We start from the raw sequence: 21,950 nt of genomic DNA, 5'->3' as shown, positions 1-21,950 counted from the left end.
CAGAATCTGGGAGGCTAACTGGTAATTATTACAGAAATGCATCCTGGATTCCCTGTTGAAGAGCTTACACAGTAGTTGCAGCCTTTATCTTTATTTCTATCTTTGAAGTAGTTTGACCTACCCTTTTTCCTCTGGTGATTAAGAAACTATGATTAAGAAATCACAGAATAGTTTGGACTAGATGACCTTTAAAGATCCTTTCCAACCCCCTTGCAAGGAGCAGGGACATCTTCAACTAGATCAAGTTGTTCAGAGCCTCATCCAACCTGGCCTTGAACGTTTCCAGGGATGGCGCATCTACCACCCCTCTCTGGGCAACCTGTGCCAGTGTTTCACTACTCTCATTGTAAAACTTCCTTCAAGCTAGATAATATCCAAGACTGCAACAATCTAGAATTGACAAGTTAGTGGTCTAGAATCGGATAAGACCGTTTCAGTTCCTTTGATCTGTCAAAGATGGCTGAGCAATCTCATAGCAGTTCCAAGACTCGTTTCCACATAATTTGTCAGAGGCAGAGTTGGATACCATTGCAGTCATTGCATGTGACAGCTTGCATATTTGACTGTTTGAGCAATGAAGACAGCCATGACCTGAATTTTCAAAAGATTTGTGTTTGAACTCTGCTGACATGGAAAATTCTTCTTTTATGTTGACTTAGAATTAACTTGGTAGAAATTTCAAGCTTAAGTGCATTATGGGTCACAGTGTTATAGAATCATAGAATGGTTAGGGTTGGAAGGGATCTTCAAAGGTCATCTAGTCCAACCCCCCTGCAAGGAGCAGGGACATCCCCAACTAGATCAGGTTGCTCAGAGCCTCATCCAGCCTGGCCTTGAACATTTCCAGGGATGGGGCTTCCACCACCTTTCTGGGCAACCTGTTCCAGTGTTCCACCACCCTCAGTGTAAACAATTTTTTCCTAATATCCAATCTAAATCTACCTCCCTCTATTTTAAAACCATTACTCCTTGTCCTATCGCAACAGGCCCTACTGAACAGCCTCTCCCCATCTTTCTTGTAGGCCGCCTTGAGGTACTGGAAGACTGCTATCAGGTCTCCCCGGAGCCTCCTCTTCTCCAGGCTGAACAGCCCCAACTCTCTCAGCCTGTCCTCATAAGAGAGGTGCTCCAGCCCTTTTATCATCTTCTTGGCCCTCCTCTGGACCTTCTCCAACTGGTCCATGTCCTTCTTGTGTTGGGGGCTTCAGAACTGGACACAGTACTCCAGGTGGGGTCTCACCAGGGCAGAGTAGAGGGGCAGAATCACGTCCCTCAACCTGTTGGCCACGCTTCTCTTGATGCAGCCCAGGATGCGGTTGGCCTTCTGGGCCGCAAGGGCACATTGCCTGCTCATGTTGAGCTTCTCATCCACCAGCACTCCCAAGTCCTTCTCCTCAGGGCTGCTCTCAATCCATTCCCCGCCCAGCCTGTATTTGTGCCTGGGATGGCCACGACCCAGGTGCAGGACCTTGCACTTGGCCTGGTTGAACTTCATGAGGTTGGCACGGGCCCACCTCTCCAGCCTGTCAAGGTCCCTCTGGATGGCATCCCTCCCTTCCAGCGTGTCCACGGCACCACACAGCTTGGTGTCACTGGCGAACTTGCTGAGGGTGCACTCTATCCCACTGTCCTTGTCACTGACAAAGATGTTGAACAGGGCTGGGCCCAACATGGACCCCTGAGGGATGCCACTCGTGACCGGTCTCCCCATGGACATCGAGCTGTTGACCACCACTCTCTGAGTGCGGCCATCCAGCCAACTCCTTATCCACCGAGTGGTCCGTCCATCAAACCCATGTCTCCCTAGTTTAGAGAGAAGGATGTCATGCAGGACAGTGTCAAAAGCTTTGCACAAGTCCAGGTAGATGATGTCAGTTGCTCGTCCCTTGTCCACCGATGCCGTCACCCCGTCATAGAAGGCCACCAAATTGGTCAGGCACGATCTGCCCTTGGTGAAGCCATGTTGGCTGTCACCAACCACCTCCTTGCTCTCCATGTGCCTTAGCATGGTTTCCAGGAGAATCTGCTCCGTGACCTTGCCAGGCACAGAGGTGAGGCTGACCGGCCTGTAGTTACCCGGGTCTTCCTTGTTCCCTTTTTTAAAAACGGGGGTTATGTTCCCTCTCTTCCAGTCATCGGGGACCTCACCAGACCGCCACAACTTCTCAAATATGATGGCCAGCAGCTTGGCAACTTCATCCGCCAGTTCCCTCAGGACCCGCGGATGGATCTCATCAGGTCCCATGGACTTGTGCACCTTTAAGTTCCTCAGATGATCCCGGACCTGCTCTTTGAGTACAGTGGGCGGTTCTTTATCCTCACAGTCCCTGCTTGCACCTTCTACAGCTTGGGTGGTGAGACAAGAGCCCTTATTGGTGAAGACTGAGGCAAAAAAGTCATTGAGAACCTCAGCCTTCTCCATGTCCTGGGTAACCAGGACACCAGTTCCCTTTCGGAGGGGGCCTGCATTCTCCTTGGACTTTCTTTTGTCCCCTACATACCTATAGAAGCTCTTCTTGTTGCTTTTTATATCCCTGGTCAGATTCAGTTCTGTCAGGGCTTTGGCCTTCCTTACCTTATCCCTGGCCACTCGCGCAGCCTCTTTGTAGACCTCCCAGGCTACCTGTCTCCATTTCCACCCTCTATAGGCCTCCTTTTTTACTTTCAGTTGGTCCAGTTGCTCATCCACGCCGGCCTCCTGGCCTTTTTGCCTGACTTGTTCTTCATCGGGATGCACCTCTGCTGAGCTTGGAGGAGGTGCTCCTTGAATATAGACCAACCTTCTTGGGCCCCTCTTCCCTCCAGGGCTGCCTCCCATGGCACTTGGCCCGTCAGGTCCCTGAAGAGGCCGATGTCTGCCCTCTTGAAGTCTAGGGCAGAGAGCTTGCCATGTAGTTTCCTCGCTGCCCCATGGATCTTGAACTGCACTGTGCCATGGTCGCTGCAGCCAAGGCTGTCCTTTAGTTTCACATTCCCCACCAGCCCCTCCCTGTTGGTGAGCACAAGGTCGAGCATGGCACCCCTCCTTGTCGGCTCCTCTGTCGCCTGCAGGAGGAAGTTGTCATCCACGCATTCCAGGAACCTCCTGGACTGCCTGTGCCCTGCCGTGTTGTCTCTCCAACAGATGTCAGGGTGGTTGAAGTTCCCCATGAGGACCAGGGCCTGTGACCATGAGGCTGCTCCTATCTGCCTGTAGAGCGCTTCGTCTGCTCTGTCCTCCTGGCCAGACAGCCTCTAACAGACCCCCACCATAACATCCCCTGTCCGTCCCCATCCTCTAATCCTGACCCATAAGCTCTCTGTCAGCTCCTCCTCCATTCCCAGTCAGAGCTCCACACACTCCAGCCTGTTGCTGACGTAGAGAGCGACACCCCCTCCTCGTCTCCCCTTCCTGTCCTTTCTAAAAAGCCTATACCCCTCCATGTTGACGCTCTAGTCATATGAGTCGTCCCACCACGTTTCCGTGATATATCCATGATGATAACGTCATGTTTTGCATTGGTATAAAACTAGGGATTATTTCTCCCTGCTTGTGCAAGGCTGATGAACATAAAGGCACAGGCAGAGACAGCAGCTTCTTGCTGCTCAGGAACCTGATTATCTGCTGATGTATAATGACTTCATGTTAGTTAGACAGCTAGACTGCTGATTGGATAAGTACTGATTGGCTTTGAATTACTGGAAAGATGCTAGAACTGGAAATTCCTACTTAAAATGTTTCTGAGGATCTCATAGCATTCACTCAGTTTTTGTTAAGGTAGTAAACAAACTTCAAATTGTGAGAGAGCGGAATTGCTCTAGAAATACTTGTTAGTAATGGACCATTCAAAAGTAGATCCTAGTGTTTTTAAGAAGGTTAGGAAAGAGGTTGGCTTGAGTTATCACAGTCTTAATCTAGCTACCTAGTCTGATGATACCTATAATTAGCATTGGCAATCTGTAACTTTGCTTCTGGTAGTTCTATATCAGATGTGTTGCCCACCATCACTAATGGGACTGTTTCAACGTTAATGCAGAGGAGAATGGTAAGGATGATATTTGAACTTTATGTTGTAAATGAAAAGTCCTGCCATAACAGTCATCCTGTAGCATTTGTGCCGATCAGTGAGATTTAATAGGTGTTAGAAAATGTAAATGTGGTAGGAAAAACATAAAGGTCCTTCATATTTGTTTTTTGTTTGTTTGTTTTTTACCTGTAAAATTTTGAGTTTCTCAGGAAAAAAACAGAACATAATATGGAAATCTATTTACTTAAATTTAGGGTGTAGCTGAGAATCCCATGGTGAAGTCTGTTCTTGATAAAACCAAACATTCGGTGGAGACCATGATCACAACGCTGGATCCTGGCATGGTTCCATATATCAGTAAGTGCTTGTGACAAACTATGAAGTAATAAATGTAAATGTTAAAGAGGCTAATATAATAGCAGACTGTTTTTACACTTGAAATCTGTATATGTAGTGTGTTAATTCAAAATCACAATGCTATACTAATTTCTCAAGTGTATAACTCAAACTCTTACTCTGGAGGCTGACTCTTTATGTGTGTCTTGAGGTTCATTTGATTTTTGTATTCCACTATAGTTCAGACAGTGGGATAGTAATACTCTTTAATTCAGATTGTGAAAGATGAGGTTATACAGAAAGTTATACAGAAGTTATACAGAAAAACAATCCCAAACAATAAAGAGACCTCGTCTATAATCTGTAAGTTGCATATTGTTTTCTCCCACTACGTCTCTATTTAAAGCCTTATGGAGTTGAGTTTAAACTACACTGTATGTGTTCTTTTGGACCACATGCTTAAATACTACTGTGTAAGCCATCACATTACAGTTAAAACAAGCCGAAAGGTAGGTGTATTCAGAGAGGCACAGGGTAGTGTGGGATATTTGGAAAGCAATGGACACGTAGTGAACAATCCAGACACAATGGGACTGTTTCAGAGGCCTCTGCAGGCAGTAGGCCCTCAATGTAGTAGATGGGAATATGAGCAAGTGTATCAATGTACGCGAATGTAGCGAAGTGAGCCATGCGGATGGGAATATGGGCGAATGTAGCAAAGTGAACAGGACCTGAGCACAATGGACAAAGCGAGTATACATGCTGAGAAGCAACGGTACAATAGACAAAGTAAGAAATACGTGACTATATCCAGTATACATCTTTAACCAATCAAATTATGACTTTAGGAGTACGGACAGCACATACTAACCAATCAATGAATGACCTGCTATGTCCATATAATCTGAGCTATCTAGGCAATAAAGTGGCATTTGCTTGATCATATTGGTCGTCAGCAGTGTCCGTTACTTCCGCGTCAACAGGGTAGAGGTATTTATGTAGCTTTTGAGGATTTCTTCTGACTTTCCACTGTTCCACTTTTCTAGCCTAATATTACTTATACTACTTTTAGGAAATTGGGAAAACTTGAAGCAGTTACTGAATCAGGTAGTAGGAACATTAAAATTCTAAAATGATCTAATGAAGTCTGAAGGACTGCTGAGCATTGATCCTGGAAGGAAAAGCATAGCATTTTAATTACAGCTTGAAAATTAATAGGAAGGAAAAGCATTGTGGTATTCACCATTTTTTTGTTTTATTAGAGTACATTGCATGTCACATGTGACTGACCTGAGATTTCTACTTCATTAATACGGGGAAGCAAAAGATGTAATTTGTCCAGGGTGGTGGTTTGGTTTTGAATTTTTTTTTTTTTTTTTTTTTTTTTTTTTTTTTTTTTTTTTCCTTCCTTCCAGTAGTCTGGTAAGCAGTCCCCCTTCTTAGCTGTGACAGTACTGTCCTTTGTCTGCATGTAGGTGAAGCTGGTCAAGAAACTGATAAGGCTGGGAAGAAACTATTAAAATGTTTTTGCATTTTTTTTTTTTTTTTCCTGAGCTGTTTTTCAGCTGGACCTGTTCTGTGATCAAGCTAACCACATTGCTGCACTATCGTACTAAACCAGTGGACAGTATGTGGAATAAAAGGGGAAGAAGACCTAATTATTGCAGAGTAGTTAATAGTCTTACATTTAAAGGGAAAATATCCAAGGAGGTGGTGGGATATGAAATCAGGGAGAAGGCCAGCCAGCAACTGAGAAAGTATTTGAGAGGAGTGACAAGATGCAATGCAAAGCTACAGTGATTATACAGTTGATTATACACAATTTGTTGAACTATTTAAGGTTTCTATTGCAATCGTGATCATCCCTTTTTAAAATAAAATCTGCCAGCGTCCAATGACAGTTTGGATAGTTTGACACTGTATTGGACAGAATAACATTACCTAGAAGAGGGAATTCTAATCAAATGCTTTGCTTGTAAGATTCAGTTTGAGTAAGCAAATGCAGTGGTTATCTGAAAGTTCTCTGAAGTCATGTTGTAAGGGAAAGTATCTGTATACAGCTTGGCCATTAATATACTGCTTTTTTTTTTTTTTTTTTGTAATTACAGGATGTGGAAATAAGGCAGAGATCTGTAAACTTAGTATTTACTTCTTTCTAGAGATGTTTTCTGGGATCAACAAAAGCCGAGTCCTCAAAAACAAGTAGTCCCACTTCTCTCTGCTCTCTCTCCACTGCTGCAGTTCCAAACCAATTTCAGATTCCTCACACCAAATTACTAAAGCTTCAGGACGAAGTGGTTGAAATTTTTTTTTTTTTCATGTGAGCAAATAGTCTTTATGTAATCTCTTTCTTGAAAAGAGCTGAACTGTTTTTATTGGCACATAGTGAATATGTCATCTGAGGCAAGCACCTGGAATAGAAAATTTCTGTCTGCACAGGAAATGGTAACCTTATAAGCTAATATATGCTTTTATAGCAAAAGATGACAGGGAATCTTAAATTTTATGTGGAACTGTTATTTCAGTTTATAATACACAGGCTAGAGTGAAATTTCATGTTCAAGTGTCAGAGCCTAACGATGTGACAGTTCTGTCTCTGAATTTACCAAGGTGTATCTAATTTTTATATTTTAGGTTTTAATTTTTCCGTATTAACATAGTATGTGACAGATCTTGTGACAAATAGTTTCTTTTAATGCGTGTAATATCTTTGTTTCCCTTCTATAGTATCTGTGATGAAAAAGATGTGTTTTGATAGATAATGATCCTTAATACAAAAGAGCATAATCCGTATTCTGCTGTTGCAATACGTAAACATGGGGCACAGTTACCACTCTTATGTTATTATGCGATAATTTACTAGGTATGTTACAGGTTTTAGTTGCATTAAAAAGTATTTAACATTTTTTCTATCCCTGGGCACTCAGGCAAGGCTAACTTCAGCAAAAGCCTGTATTAAGCACTTGTTTATTTATGTTAATGTGATTTGTATCGAGAAGGAATCAGTGAAGAAAGATACTTTGAATAATCGTTTAGTCCTGTTGTTACCTAGTATTTAAAACAGTTGCCCAAAGTTCAGTGATGTGTACAGCCAATTCCATTCAGTAAAGCAATTGATAAACAAAAGTTTTTAAAATAGCCTGAAAAACAAACAGAATGTTTTATTACTGTTCTGGCATATCTCTGTCAGTCTGTCATAAAAAGAAGAAAGTTCCTGTAACTGATTCTTTTCTCTAAAATTTAAGCTTCAGGCTTATCATTATCAATGGAGGAATTTTTCTTACATCAGGATAAATACTGCAGATTTTGTCAGCATGTGTAATCAGGTGGAGTGTTAGTGTTTAGAAGCAAAACCAGTGGGCTCTGTCCTTTTTTCTTTTTAAAGATATCTTAACATGTTTTAATACAGTCAGTGGGCCTGGGAAATGACAGGTTCAAAGGCTGGTTTTTCACTAATTTGCTACTGTTGTTATAAGAAATGCCCCGCTGGATCACAATCACAAAGCAATTTACTTATGCAGCTTTCTCTGATGTCATATTTCATGTTTCAAAAACACTTAAGCTATTCTTAGGAAAGCTGGGACAAGTTTTATGAGATGTTTTTGCATAAATTAATTTTGACAATAAAAATGATCCATCTGTGATAGACGGATGTGAGGTATAATTGAGCTCATCAATCTTTTGTAGTAGTTTTAGATTTCTTCTAATTCATGAACTGCTTTGTTCTTAAAAAGTTTAGTGAAAACTCATCTTTGTTTATGGACATACTGCCATATGGAGTAATTCAGAAATACTTTTGTTTCCATAGGTATTTAATATCTAAAACCAGGATAAAGCTGTAGGGAGGCAGACAGGCAATGACATGACACTGAGATTTGCAATCCGGGGACAATTAGATAGTAATGCAAGCCTTTCTTTTAAAGCTTCTGTAATTTGACAGCTGTTCACTGGATTTTATGAACCTCATCTATCTTAAGGTCCCTTTCGTAAGTAAGACTTTGTGTGCCACACCAATGTTCCTTACCACTTCCCAGAACACCAAAACATCCTTAGAAATTGATGTCTGAGTTATTCTTCTAAATCCATAAATTGTCATCTTAAATGAGTGGTATCCTTTTTTTTTTCAGGTGCTGAACAACCATCTGTTCCTGTTGTCTGTCTTCCATCCATGGATCACTTAGCTATTCATATAACTTTTACTTGCTAAAGTAAAAGTTACTTCTTGCTAACTTAAGTTACTTTTTCTTCATGAGAAAGAGAAGAGAGAAGACCAACTGAAGCATATTCTTAAGATGCAGAATGTATTTGAACTAGCTTATAATGGGAATGAGGAAAAATATATGCGCATATATATGTCTTTTACAGAAACTGGGGGAGAACTGGACATAGTGGTTACTTCTAATAAAGAGGTAAAAGTCGCAGCAATTCGAGATGCCTTTCAAGAAGTCTTTGGAATGGCTGTTGTTACTGGAGAGGCTGCACAGTCTAACATTGCACCCCAACCTGTCGGCTATGCTGCAGGTTTAAAAGTAAGTTGTTATATAGCAATACTAAAGTATCTCCAATGCAAAGAGACAGTATGGAAACATTCACCCAGAAGAATGTGATTTTCCATAAAGGGAACATCAATTTGTGGGATAGGTAAAAATTTCCTTTTTTTTTTTTTTTTTTATTATTGCCACCTGGATTATTGGATAAGTTTAAAGCTGCTTGTTGAAAAAAGCTTGCTTCTTTTGGTTTTTTTTTTTTTGCAAACACATTTACAGCAAATGAAGACTGTTTATGTCAGTTTTCTTATACTGTTATTGATTGGCATCACAGCTAGCACACGTTGTGATATTACTGTAATTTCAAAGTATATCAAGCATTTCTTCTTGGTCTATTACTAGCAGACCATGTTGGGAATGTTAGAAGTAAAAAGAGACTCTTTGAGACTTGAGTTATCTCCCCACTAATTCTGTAGAACAAAGATAATTTGATCAACACTTGTCAGGGATCTTCCCAAACGGATCAATGTTATGTTTAAAAAGTAAGAATTCTCTGTGCAGCCTTCCAAACAGGTCTGCTGGCCCAGAGGAAAGGTTGGCAAAGGTTGTTTCACCAGATTTAAAAAATGTACGTGCTTGTCAGGTGTATCTAGGTGCAGCCACCTGCTTGACCAATAACTAAAAACCCTGTAAGCAAATAATTTACTCATTAAAAAGGAAATATTTTCTCCTAACTGCTGTGGCATTGTTCACAGCTGGGTAAAACCTATCCTTATAGCAACTTATTAGCTGATACCATTTTATATTGAGGTAAACGAGGATAATGTGTATGTTCCTGTACCTATGTAGCTACTGCAGTGTAGTAGTAGTAGTAGTAGTATTCCTATTACAGCTGCAGAGTGGTAACAGGTTTGGAGCAAACGATTGCTACATCTTAGTTGCATAGGTACTACAACAAAGAGATTCTCTCCCTTGGTCTCACAAAGTTGGTGCAAAGCGCTTAAAGGATCTAAACCTGACAAGTCTTTAGCTGCAAAAATGTCAGTATGAGTAACAGAAATACATACTCATGCTTTAACTAATAGTAAAACTTTGCATGGGTACAGGTTAGGAATTCTTTGCATGCTAATCTAGGCCTTTTTCGTAGAAAATAACAAACTACAGTATTTAATTAGTTTTATCATAGTTTTTTGTACTGTTTGGGATTCCATTATGGCTTTTCATGAGTTTTGGTTTTTTATTTTCTAATCTTGAAATAAGAGTAATTTTTCAAAATCTCTCATATTTTCTGTTTAACTTGAAAAGTATGTTCTACAGTTCTTTTTGCGTTCATCTGTAAGCATTGTACTATTTTGTGATTCAAAGAGAATGTTGTCTAACAGCTTATATTACCATTTAGGGAGCCCAAGAAAGGATAGACAGCTTGCGTCGGACGGGAGTTATACATGAAAAACAGCCTGCTGTATCAGTAGAAAACTTCATTGAGGAATTGCTTCCTGACAAGTGAGAACTTTAAGTACATTTCTAGGAGGGGAAAAAACCCACGAAATATTCTTTGTTGACTCAGAGGGGCCTATAAAGAGTTGCTAGCGGTATCACTTTAAGCAAAGAAAGGAGAGAGTCTATCTTCAGTATTGCTTTGGGAGAATTGATTTTGGTGATGATATTCAACTTTTTGTCCAGACATCTTGAGACCTTAATATACAAAATCTTTGTCAGTTTTTTCAAGATTCATGATATAAAAACACAATGAAGTTACACTGAACTGATAAAATTAAGGAGCTGTAACAGCTGGAATTTGGATAGTAGTTTGCTCACTCTTGGGTGCACACTCTCTCATTCTCTGAAACTGTATTCAGTTCAGAAAGTACTCTGAGAGATGTTCCAGCATTTTTAGTAACATGATTTTATCAGATAATAAATTATCCATTTTCCTTTCAAAGAGAATGTACTTACTGCTTTTAATTTGCACTGCACAAACATAACAATGGTGTTTTCAAATACATTACAACTTGATTTTGTACAACATGCATTTTGACAGACAGGTCTTGAAGTAGCTTTATAATTAATTTCCAAAACACTAAGGGCAATGTCATGTTTTTCTTAATACAAACTTAAATAGTTTTTTTCTGATGTTTGCATTTTTGTTCACATGATGGGGTGACTTATTTTTTTGACACATACTCTTCTCTTGCTCCTTTTTTAAAGGTACATTTAGTATCCTTAGTGGAAGATCAATGGTGAAGTAAATAGAAGTAGGAAGTGTTTTAATTTTTGGTTAGTATCTATTTCTGTTTAGTCTAACTTAGATGTTTTACTGTATTTCCACAAAGGAGTAACTATGACAATTAGACCTCTGTTTCAAAATAATTGCTGTTGTCAGCCTATGAATTTACTTATTCCTAAATCTGAAAATTTTGCTTAAGGTACTTAGCATGAAAAAGCTCACCCAGGACTGCAGTGTTACTGAAAAGAATGCTAGGTCTTTTGTCCACACATGACAGGCCCCAAGAATGTCTTGATCTTTGATATTAGTTACAGTAGAAATGAAGAATAACTTAATGCATGCTTTAATTTTTATTCAGTGGGCAACACTGAAAGCTTCCTTGCATGGTGCTACAAAAAACAGTTGAAGTATTTTTAGCCCTTGTTTTTTTCTGCAGTGAAATTATAGGTCATGGTGCTAGTAATTAATTATTATTCTGAAGTGAGCATTGTGATGTTACAGTTCTAATATGGCAGATGCAGTCAGTGTTTTGCTGATATTCTGTACACATGTCCAAAGGAGAGGAGTTTCCAAGTAACCACCCATCAATCCTAAGAGCTCTGTACTTCGCAGATCAGTCACTGCTCACATGTAAACTTCTCAGTTGTCTATCAGACAGCTGAAGGACATTACTTTCCCTTCCAGCTGCATGTCCTGAATACTATTTGCAGAAAATATTGCAAACTCTTTTAAGTGTATTTTACCATTTTAACTCCTTTGTTAATCAGGAGCAAGTTACATTTAACCCATGAAGCTTTCTCAACAGTCTTTCATAGTTGCAGGTGAGTTAGCCTACTACCACAGAGCATTCCAGTGCTCTGTTCCTATGAACATCATAGGAAGATCATGCAAGTGAAGTATTTCTTCCTGTCTATGAAGATCATGCAAGTGAAGTACTTCTTCCTGTCTTGCTCCACTAAACTCTTAACATGAAGCTTACGTGACGCAGCCAGTCATTTCTTAAAATTGAAGTCTTGCATTTCTTTTTATAAAAACAACCTTGTTTCTCACACTTCAGAGAATGAAATACAATTTATATGTAGTCATGTATATAATACATAATCAACAACTAGAATAATATTTTCCTTTTAGATCTTTTGTGATTCTTGGCCTTGATCTTGTGTTTGTGCTTTCCCTGGAGTATGTTTCTCTTGTGGCAATTCAACTGTAAAACTATTACAGAAATTGAATACAGTGAGGTAGTGATGATGCATTGCCCTTGGTTTTCTTTGGATCATGTCAGTGTTGTTAATTTGTTGATAAGGAGAAATGATTTAATGTTTTTGCAAGCTAGATCAGGAACCATTTCGGCTATTGCTTCAGTAACCTTTCATGTGTCTGCTACAGCAGGCATCATCTTTTCTGAAAGGTGCAAAAGTGTTTCTCTTAAATCATTTGAATTATTGTTACAGGATTAGACATACAAAAAAAAAATCCTCTGAATATTGTACATGAATGATAAAGAGATTTTTTTTTTTTTTAATTGTTAGGGAATGTTATCATGATGAGAAATATTCTTTCAAAGATTGAATGAAAACTGTAGCATGATACACATGGCCAAAAGAATGTATTTGCACACATGTTCATCCCACCACCTTTCTTTGTTTCTTTGCTCTGTAAGTTTCATGTATTTTATATATTTTCATGTATATTTTGTATTTTACACACACACACATGCACTATACTTTTTAAATATATATAAATTGATGTATGCAAATTTTATGTGAAAAATACTTGAAAACGTTGATGAAACTCATTAATAGATTATGAATACATTGATAGTAGAGTGTAATGTACAATTTTTAAATGGTCATAATTCAACTACTAACATGTTGGTTTTTAATTGAGTGATACTCAGTACCCAAAAGTAAAGTAACTTGCATGTCATTGCAGGTGGTTTGACATTGGATGTCTGATCATTGAGGATCCAATTCATGGAATTCATCTGGAAGCTTTTACCCAAGCAACACCAGTGCCTTTGCAATATGTTCAGCAGGTGAGTTTTCAGTTTTCTCACAAATGTTGGATTAACAGTTAAGACATAAAGCTTAAGTTTTAATTTCATTTATGATGTCAGTTCTTACTGACAGTTGCTCCACTTAGAATCATAGAATCTTTAAGGAGGAAAAGACCTGCAATATAATGAAGTCCAACTGTCAACCTAACACCACCATGCCTACTAAAACATGTCCTGAAGTGCCATGTCTACATGTTCTTTGAACATCTCGAGGGATGGTGACTCCACCACTTCCCTGGGCAGCCTGTTCCAGTGCCTGACCACTCTTTCAGTAAAGAAGTGTTTCATGATATCCAACCTAAACGTCCCCTGCCACAACTTGAAGCCATTTCCTCTTGTCCTATCACAAGTTATCTGGGAGAACAGACCAACACCCACCTCCCTACAGCCTCCTTTCAGGTAGGTGTAGAGAGCAGTGAGGTCTCCCCTCAGCCTCCTCTTCTCTAGACTAAGCAATCCCAGTTCCCTCTGCTGCTCGTCATAAGACTTGTGCTTCGTACCCTTCACCAGCTTCATTGCCCTTCTGTGGACACACTCCAGCAACTCAACGTCCTTCTTGTACTGAGGGGCCCCAAAATGGACACAGTATTTGAGGTGCAGCCTCACCAGTGCCAAGTAAAGGGGCATGATCACTTCCCTACTCCTGCTGGCCACACTGTTGCTGATGCAAGCCAGAATGCTGTTGGCCTTCTTGGCCACCTGGGCACACTGCTGGCTCATGTTCAGCCAGCTGTCTACCAGCACCCTCAGGTCCCTTCCCGCCGGGCAGCTTTCGAGCCACTCTTCCCCAACCCCCATAGCATTGCATGGGGTTGTTGTGACTGAAGTGCAGGACCTGGCACTTGGCCTTGTTGAACCTCTTACAGTTCACCTCGGCCCATCGGTCCAGCCTGTCCCAGATCCCTCTGCAAAGTCTTCCTACCTTTGAGCAGATCAACATTGCCACCCATTTTGGTGTCATCTGCAAACTTACTGAGGGAGCACTCAATCTCCTCATCCAGATCGTTGATAAAGATATTATACAGAACTGGCCCCACCACCTAGCCCTGGGGAACACTCCTTGTGACTGGCCACCAACTGGATTTAACTCTGTTCACCACAACTCCCTGGGCTCGGCCATGCAGCCAGTTTTTAACCCATTGCAGGGTACACCTGTCCAAGCCATGAGCTGCCAGCTTCTCTAGAAGAATGCTGTGGGAGACTGTATTAAAGGCTTTGCTAAAGTCTGGGTAGATAACATCCACAGTCTTCCCGTCATCCACTTGAATGTTTTAATTTACAAAATGAGGATAAAAACTATTTTTGAATCATCTTTATTTATTACGTAAAAATCTTCAGGCATTTGTGGCAAAGCAGTCCTTGATCAAGTCTCATTCTGCAATACATGGCACTTGGAAGCACTAGTTTTACCTTTCTGTTAATGAAGAAGAAATATTCCAAGAAGAAATTAAACAAGAGGAAATATTAAGCAAGAAGAAATTAACGACAAAGTAGTACTTCCTCAAAAAGGAAATAAACTTTATCATTAAAATATCATCAGTCTAGTTCAGAGACTCAGAATTAACCCTCATGAATCTTTACGTGTGTCCTGGTTTTACTGAGTGAAGGGGGCTACAGTGGCAGCTTCTGTAAGAAGCTGCTAGAAGTTGTTTCCCCTTTGTCTGGTGGACTTGCTGGGCCCAGAGCAGACCCGCTGCTGGGCAGGGCCAAGACAATTGGTGTCAGAATGTTCCCTGATAACGCCTCTGTGATAATGTATTTAAGAAGGGGAAAAACAGGAAAAAAAAAAAAAAAAGATGTGAAGAAGCTGGAGCAGGGGCAGAGAGGGGTAGGCGTGAGCCTTGTGGGCCTTGCGGCCCTCACTCTCTGGCCTCCTGCTGGGCGCCATCTGGTCCCGGCTTGGCCTGGCCTGGCTGCAAGAAGTGGAGAGGAGATGAGATGTGACGAGAACCTGAGAGGCGTCTGCCTGAGCCGGTTGTGAAGAATTTCTTGTGAGAGGAACGGCTGCAGACGCCAAGGTCAGTGAAGAAGGAGGGGGAGCAGTAATGCTGCTCCCGGCAGAGATTCCCCTGCAGCCCGAGGTGCAGCCCCTGGTGAGGCCGGCTGTGCCCCTGCAGCCCATGGAGGTCCACGCAGGAGCAGAGATCCACCTGCAGCCTGTGGTGGACCCCTCTCTGGGGCAAGCGGATGCACGGGTCCCCGTTGGGGCAGCCGTTCTGGAGGGACTGCACTCTGTGGAAAAACGACCCACGCCAGAGCAGTTTCACTAAGGACTGTAGCTCATGGGAGGGACCCCAGCCTGGAGCAGGGGAGGAATGTGAGGAGTTCTTCCCCTGCGGAGGAAGGAGTGGTGTAAAGCGATGTGTGATGGACTGACGATAACCCCCATTCCCTCTTCTCCCCTATGCTGCTCTGGAGGGCGAAGGTGGTAGAGATAATGTTAAGCCTGGGAAGAGGGAGTTGGGGCGGGGGGGGAGTTATCTTGTTCTCTTTCTCATTATCCTGCTTTGGTTTTAGTAATAAATTGAAATAGTTTTCCCCAAGTTGAGTGTTTTGCCCATAATGGTAACTTTAAGGATATCTCCCTGTCCTTATCTCAAACCTTGAGCCTTTTTTCTTATATTATGTCTCCATATTCCCTCAGAGGGTGGGGGGAGTCAGAGAGAGACTGTGTAGTCTGGTCCGAAGCAGGGCTAAACTACGACAACGTACATAAAATAAGAATGCTCATTCTTCCTCAGGTGTGGAAGGACATCTCTCTCTGCAGCTTGAGTAATGCACTAAGCAATTGCACCAAGGAGGTGCAGTAAGCACTCTTGTCTTTCTGAAGGCTTTGTTGCCTTTCCTTAACTTACTTCACATATGTATTAGAGTTTCATCTAATGCCAACAGAACTGTGATAGTGAAGTATCTGTGTGCACACCTGTACATGTTAGCAATTCAGTGAAGTAGCTTAGACTTCATTTAGGCATTTAATGAAATCTTACCATTCAGTTTTTAATAAAACTCATAAAACCTTGTTGTTTATGTTGTTAATTACCAGCAAACGGACAGCATACTCTACTGATTAGTATTCCAGAAACTCATTCCTAATAAATAAAGGATTACCTCTCCTTCAGATCTGTTCTTGGACTTAATTTCACCATGAACATATAAACTCACCTAAAAGGCAAGACTGATTTTCTCTTCTGACTGTGCTATTCTGACAATGATGTAAGATTTCTGAAACTGTAAAATTTAAGTGTTGGAAATATCATCCCAAACACAAATACAGGCTGGGTGGAGAATGAATTTAGAGCAGCCCTGAGGAGGACTTGGGGCTGTTGGTTGATGAGAAGCTCAACATGAGCCAACAATGTACCCTTGCAGTCTCAGAAAGCCAGCTGCATCGTGTGCTGCACCAGAAGAAATGTGGCCAGCAGGTCAAGGGAAGTGATTCTCCCCCTCTACTCCCCTCTCGTGAGACCCCACCTGGAGTAGTGCATCTGGCTCTGGAGCCGCCAACATAAGAAGGACATGGACCTTTTGGAGGGAGTCCAGAGGAGGGCGACAAAGGTGATCAGGGGGTTGGAGCACCTCTCCTATGAGGACAGGCTGAGACAGCTGGAGCTGTTCAGCCTGGAGAAGAGGAGGCTCCGGGGAGACCTTATAGTGGTCTTCCAGTACCTAAAGGTCGCCTACAGGAAAGCTAGAGAGGGACTTTTGACAAGGGCATGTAGTGATAGGACAAGGGATAATGGCCTTAAACCGAAAAGGGTAGATTTAGATTAGACGTTCATTACTGAGGGTGGTGAGGCACTGGAACAAGTTGCCCAGAGAAGTTGTGGATGCCTTGTCCCTGGCAGCGTTCAAGGCCAAGTTGGATGTGGCTTTGAGCGACCTGACCTAGTAGAAGGTGTCCCTGCCCATGGCAGGGGAGTTGGAACTAGATGACCTTTAAGATCCTTTCTAGCCCAAACTATTCTATGATTCTTGGTTCATCCCATTGAAAATAATGCCGTACTGTGCAGTTAGTTCTTAAATACCACCAATAGAAGTTTTCATGAGATTGTTTACATTTCTGGGACATGCACTGGGAATTACTCCAAACTCCAGTCACACTGCATGTTGCCTGGCGGCAGATATGAGTCATGCATTAGTTAACTCTGGTCTGAAAATTATTTTAAAATAAATGTTTCCATGAAGAATTTCAAAACAAAACTGTTTGAGGTTTGATCCTCAGGGGGTTGTTTTGAGAAAACAAATGGTAACTTTAGTTTGGTTTTTTTTTTTTCTGTAGTACCAATTCCAGTAGAATGAACATTTGTGGGATTAGTTTTAGTTCTTATTTTTCGGAGTTCTTACAACTTTGAAAAGCTGATGAGTAGCAAAATGAGAAATATTGCTCTGTCTCTGTGTAGCTTTCCAGAATGCTTTTCAAAAAGAGTGGAGAAAGGCATGAAGCTATAGGAAAAAAAAATTAATTAAACAAATACAACTTTGTTGAATAGATGATCTTTAAAGATCCCTTCCAACCCAAACCATTCTATGATGCTATGAAAATAGGCACAGTAATGTGAAGTTATGCTTAAATAATTGTCACATTCTCTGTGGAGCACTGATGTGAGCTAAGTGATTTCTTTAAACATAATGCACAATAGGTATCTTTAATTCTTGTTTCACGGAATATTTTTTCTTTTGTCACTTAAAAACTATAGTTACTAGGTTAGCTTTTTGAGTATTTTTTTCTCTTACGTAAATATACTTTGTAACTTTGAAAAGTAGTGTTTACTTTGTAATAGAAAAAATTATTGTTTAAATTTTTGTGCAGTCCATCTAGTGTATAGCTTGGTATATCGTACAGCTTCAGTGGAACTGTAAACCTTTGAACTTGAATTAGATCAAATTCTATTCTCCTGTTTTTGTATATACATCAACAGCAAAACATAGCTGTTTCATACCTTCAGAGTTAAATTTTTCCTAGTCTTGCTATTACATATTTCAGTTAACTTATGCATAACGTGTGATGGTGAATCATTGAGCTCTTCATTGTGTGCGTGCACCAGCTGTTACCTTTGTTCTTATTATGTGTTTCTAGAATTAGAGTGGGTTTCTCTCAGAGGTATGCTAGAAACATAGTTTGTATAAATCCAGTCCATTATCTTTAAGCAAAGTGTAGATTACAACAAGAAAAAATTGTGTAATTGTGTTTCAGACTTAGAACAGAGAAGATGTATGTGTTAGGCAATGTTATTTGTTATTCACAGTACAAAAGATTTCATAGAGGCAACATTAAAAGCAATTATGTTTCTCAGAATTCCTAATAGCTGTGTGTTTTATTGTTGTGTAATGGAAGTAGTGGTTAAACTGCCCATATAGTATAGATACTCTTTTGTTAACATGTTTACCAATGGCATAGAGTTTTCTGAGCACGTAATAGGAGACTCAGGGCTGTTCATAACTAAATAACGCTTGATTTGAGAAGGTTAAAAAGGTGGATTTGAGGGCTTGTTTTGAGAACCTCTATCTATTAAGTGACCAGGTGTCATCTTGTTTTCTGCTAAGCCACAAATTGCAACCATGAGGGGAAACTACTGCAAAGTTAGGGAGTTTTTTTTTAATTTTATTTTAAGCTTACTGATTTGTAGCAGTTTTTGTGAAGTTATGTCCAATTGTGGATTATAATAGAGATATCATAATCAGATATTCAGTCCCTCCTTGCGGCTAGATGCACTCTTATTTACTTCTTACTGCCAATATGTTCTGACTGATAACGAAAATTTCCTCTTCCTTTGCTTAAGAAATCTGTCTTTTATGTACCTCTTGATAATAACAAGTTATTTCAATGTTGGAGCAGACTGCATATTCTAAGAAACATATATGCTGTTATTGTTGCAATACAGTAGTTTTAGGAAGGCTGGAACACACTAATGAACTTTAATCTGCTGTACGTGCACTGGAAACAGACTAACTAAATTATTTGTCAAAATAAAGTTTGTATGAAGAATTGGGCCCAATGTGAAATACTATGAACAGAGTAATACTAAGAACAGTCTTACTGAGGCTAAAAGTCTTCTGCTCTTCATTGTATTCAACAGTGTTCAGAGGTGGTTGCCTAGGATGAGCATCAGAACAGATAAACACAGTGATACTTCCCTCACTGTTTCCCTTCTGCTTTCAGCTTCAGGGAATTACAGTGTGTAATTCCTCTGTGATCTCACTGCAAATACCTCAGTCCTCCATTTCCACCAGGCTCAGCTCTCTTCTTGAGTTTGCCTCTTGCTTGCTTCAGAGGGACATTTTAAACTGTTTTTAAAAGCTTTGGAGGGTAAGAGTCATTGTATAAATATGTATTGTTATTGATTCCGTCTGTTGGCTACTTTAAAAGAGAAAATTGCTTCCTGGTAATGGCGGAATGTCTTAAGCATTGTATTTTAGTTTTTTGCTGTTCAGATGTCATTTGGATCATGTTATACAAATCCAAAAAGTATAATTGGCTAGGCAAATTATGGGGCAATCTGAAATATGGATTCTGAGACCCTTTAATTTGCCATGTAGTCTTATTGATATAAGAATGATTACTTAAGTTGGTAATGGTGAAGACGGAAACGAAACTATGCATTTCGAACTCTTTGAATAATCACTTCTCAAAATTTTACACAGGCTAAGAGCCTCACTCCTCAGGACTACAATCTGAGATGGTCGGGCCTGTTGGTGACCGTGGGCGAAGTGCTTGAGAAGAGTGTACCGAATGTCAACAGGACTGATTGGCACCTGGTATTCACAGGCATGTCCCGACGACAGATGATCTACAGTGCAGCTAAGGCTCTAGCAGGAATGTACAAACAACGCTTACCCCCCAGGACCGTTTGAAAGAATGCGATCCATGACATAAAGGAATACTCGTTTTGATTCTAGAACTGAAGTGAAAGCTAATTCTCTGGATACAACACAGATTTCTAATCTAACTGTAAACTGTATTTTACTTTTTAAGAAGTTAAGGTAATTTCTAATAGCAGAAGTGAATTTTTAACTACTATATGGTTTCCAGTATGATTCGCAGAACAGGAAATCAGAACAAACTTATATTTAAAACTGGGACAAATAGCATTACGGTTTGTAAAGTGGAATGTGCTATTATTTGACACCTTCCTAGGCATATGCTGAGATATTGTAGTTAGTATACTTTTATAAAGAAGAGGTTCGTTGTTTAGCTATTTCTATTACATTAGTTTATAGTAATATAAACTTGTTGACAGCACAACATAGATGTTATATATGCATTTCAATCCAGAGAGACTACCTTCTGTATTAGGTGTTTTCCTGGGGCCTGTGCTTAGGAGATTCTTAACATGTTGTAGGTTGATATCTGTTTGCAAGTTCTCAGGAGTGATGCTGAGTAGTTTTTACAACACATAATGGTCAGCTGCTGAAGAGGAGCACAAGGCCGTGCCCCATTAGGTGAAGTTGTTGCTAAATAATTTTGAAATCTCATTTTCCATGCTGCAACGTTTTATGTAACAGTAATGAAATTAATGTCAAATTAAAACACTATTTCAAGTTGCTTCGAGGGGTTTTACCATGTACATGTGAAATTATCTTAGCGATTTCAACAACAGAATTTACTCCAGTGCTTCCAAACTTCATATTTTGTATGGAATTATCTAATTTCTTCTGTCAAATTATGGTTGTCAACAGTGTGATGTGGAAAATGGTGAGGTGTGTATCACTTGCTTTACTGTCCTGGGTTTTCTAAACATTTCAAAGTCTTAAATGCCTTGATGTCATGAGCTCACTGTTTCTTTTATAAGTCTTCAGTGGCGTCTGATTTTTTTCATGGCTATAAATGCCCTCTATCCATGCTCACACAATCTTAAATCTTTATTTAGAAATATCTAAGTAATTGTGAAGAAAATATTTTGGTAAATAATAGGGTTTTTTAAGAAACAAAGAATAAACAAATACTTCTGGTTTGCCTTAAAGAAGCAGTTTTTCAGCTTATATCGCTCTGCCTTTGCCTTTTTAGATGCTTTCAAAGGGCATTTTTATATACAATATACTGTTAAGCCAGCTCATATTTGTACCCAGTGCAAGCCTGTCTATGTCCAAGTAGTATATTTTGCCTTAATTGGCCTACTCTGCAAATTAGTTGAATAAATGTTTTTGCTACAGGATTGTATCTATTTTAAAGGTTTGCTTTTTAATACAGCTGATGAACATCTGTTTGTTGAAACATGGTCAGGTTACAGATCTGGCACATACTTTAATGCCTATCTTGTCTGAAAAAAAACAGACCAGACAGAATGTGTCTTGCAGTCTTGAGGTCTTTTGTTGGGAGCACTTCTTCGTATCATAAACTCAAAGGATGATACAGGGACTTCTGTTTGTCATTGTTCAGTAAAGGTATCTTAGCTTTTATTGTCATTTCATTTTGCAGTGTACAAGTGTTGAATGTTGCCCTTTTGTCCCCTGCTTACAGCATCCTCCATGATGCGAAGGAAGAGGACATGCAATCATCAGTAGGTTTATGTACCCTGGCATGAGTTAAAATTAAAACCGAAGAGGAATTTCCATTTTCTTTCTTCCTTTCTTGGCCCTGGCCTTCACTGTTTCTCAGAGGTGGTAAGAGTGGAGGCAGAAGGTGGCTTCTCATTTTGCAGCACTTGGTTCATTGAGGTGACATTGGCCAAACATTCCAGTTATCTTATGAGGCTGCTAGTGTGACATAGTTCAAGGCTGCCCTGGTCTGTCTTAAAGAGTTTTTAGGTCTCTGTTCTCCTGTAGAAATTTGCTTTCTTTAAGCTAAAATGAGCATGACTGCCCACTCTTTTATCTGTGTACTTTCTCCTCATGGGTGA

General features: G+C 40.2%; 1 protein-coding gene across 3 annotated transcripts in view; it reads left to right on the top strand.

Annotated features, from left to right (window-relative positions):
* Nucleotides 1-21,264, top strand: part of PRRC1 (proline rich coiled-coil 1) — a 36,031-nt gene extending 14,767 nt beyond the window's left edge. For 2 of the 3 annotated variants that reach the window (XM_086770668.1, XM_086770669.1), the window contains 5 exons: nt 4,262-4,364; nt 8,709-8,872; nt 10,230-10,333; nt 12,990-13,092; nt 19,756-21,264. In XM_086770668.1, coding sequence (XP_086626794.1) covers nt 4,262-4,364; nt 8,709-8,872; nt 10,230-10,333; nt 12,990-13,092; nt 19,756-19,965 — 684 coding nt within the window. In that variant the 3' untranslated portion in view covers nt 19,966-21,264. Of the gene's footprint in view, nt 1-4,261; nt 4,365-8,708; nt 8,873-10,229; nt 10,334-12,989; nt 13,093-13,173; nt 14,619-19,755 lie in introns of those variants that run through there. The other variant, XM_086770670.1, reaches the window with a different exon arrangement.
* Nucleotides 21,265-21,950: the final 686 nt, after the last annotated feature.

This window comes from Chlamydotis macqueenii, chromosome Z, assembly GCF_036417535.1.
Source record: "Chlamydotis macqueenii isolate bChlMac1 chromosome Z, bChlMac1.mat, whole genome shotgun sequence".
Classification (NCBI taxonomy): Eukaryota; Metazoa; Chordata; class Aves; order Otidiformes; family Otididae; genus Chlamydotis; species Chlamydotis macqueenii.
This window is presented reverse-complemented; position numbering and strand designations above follow the sequence as displayed.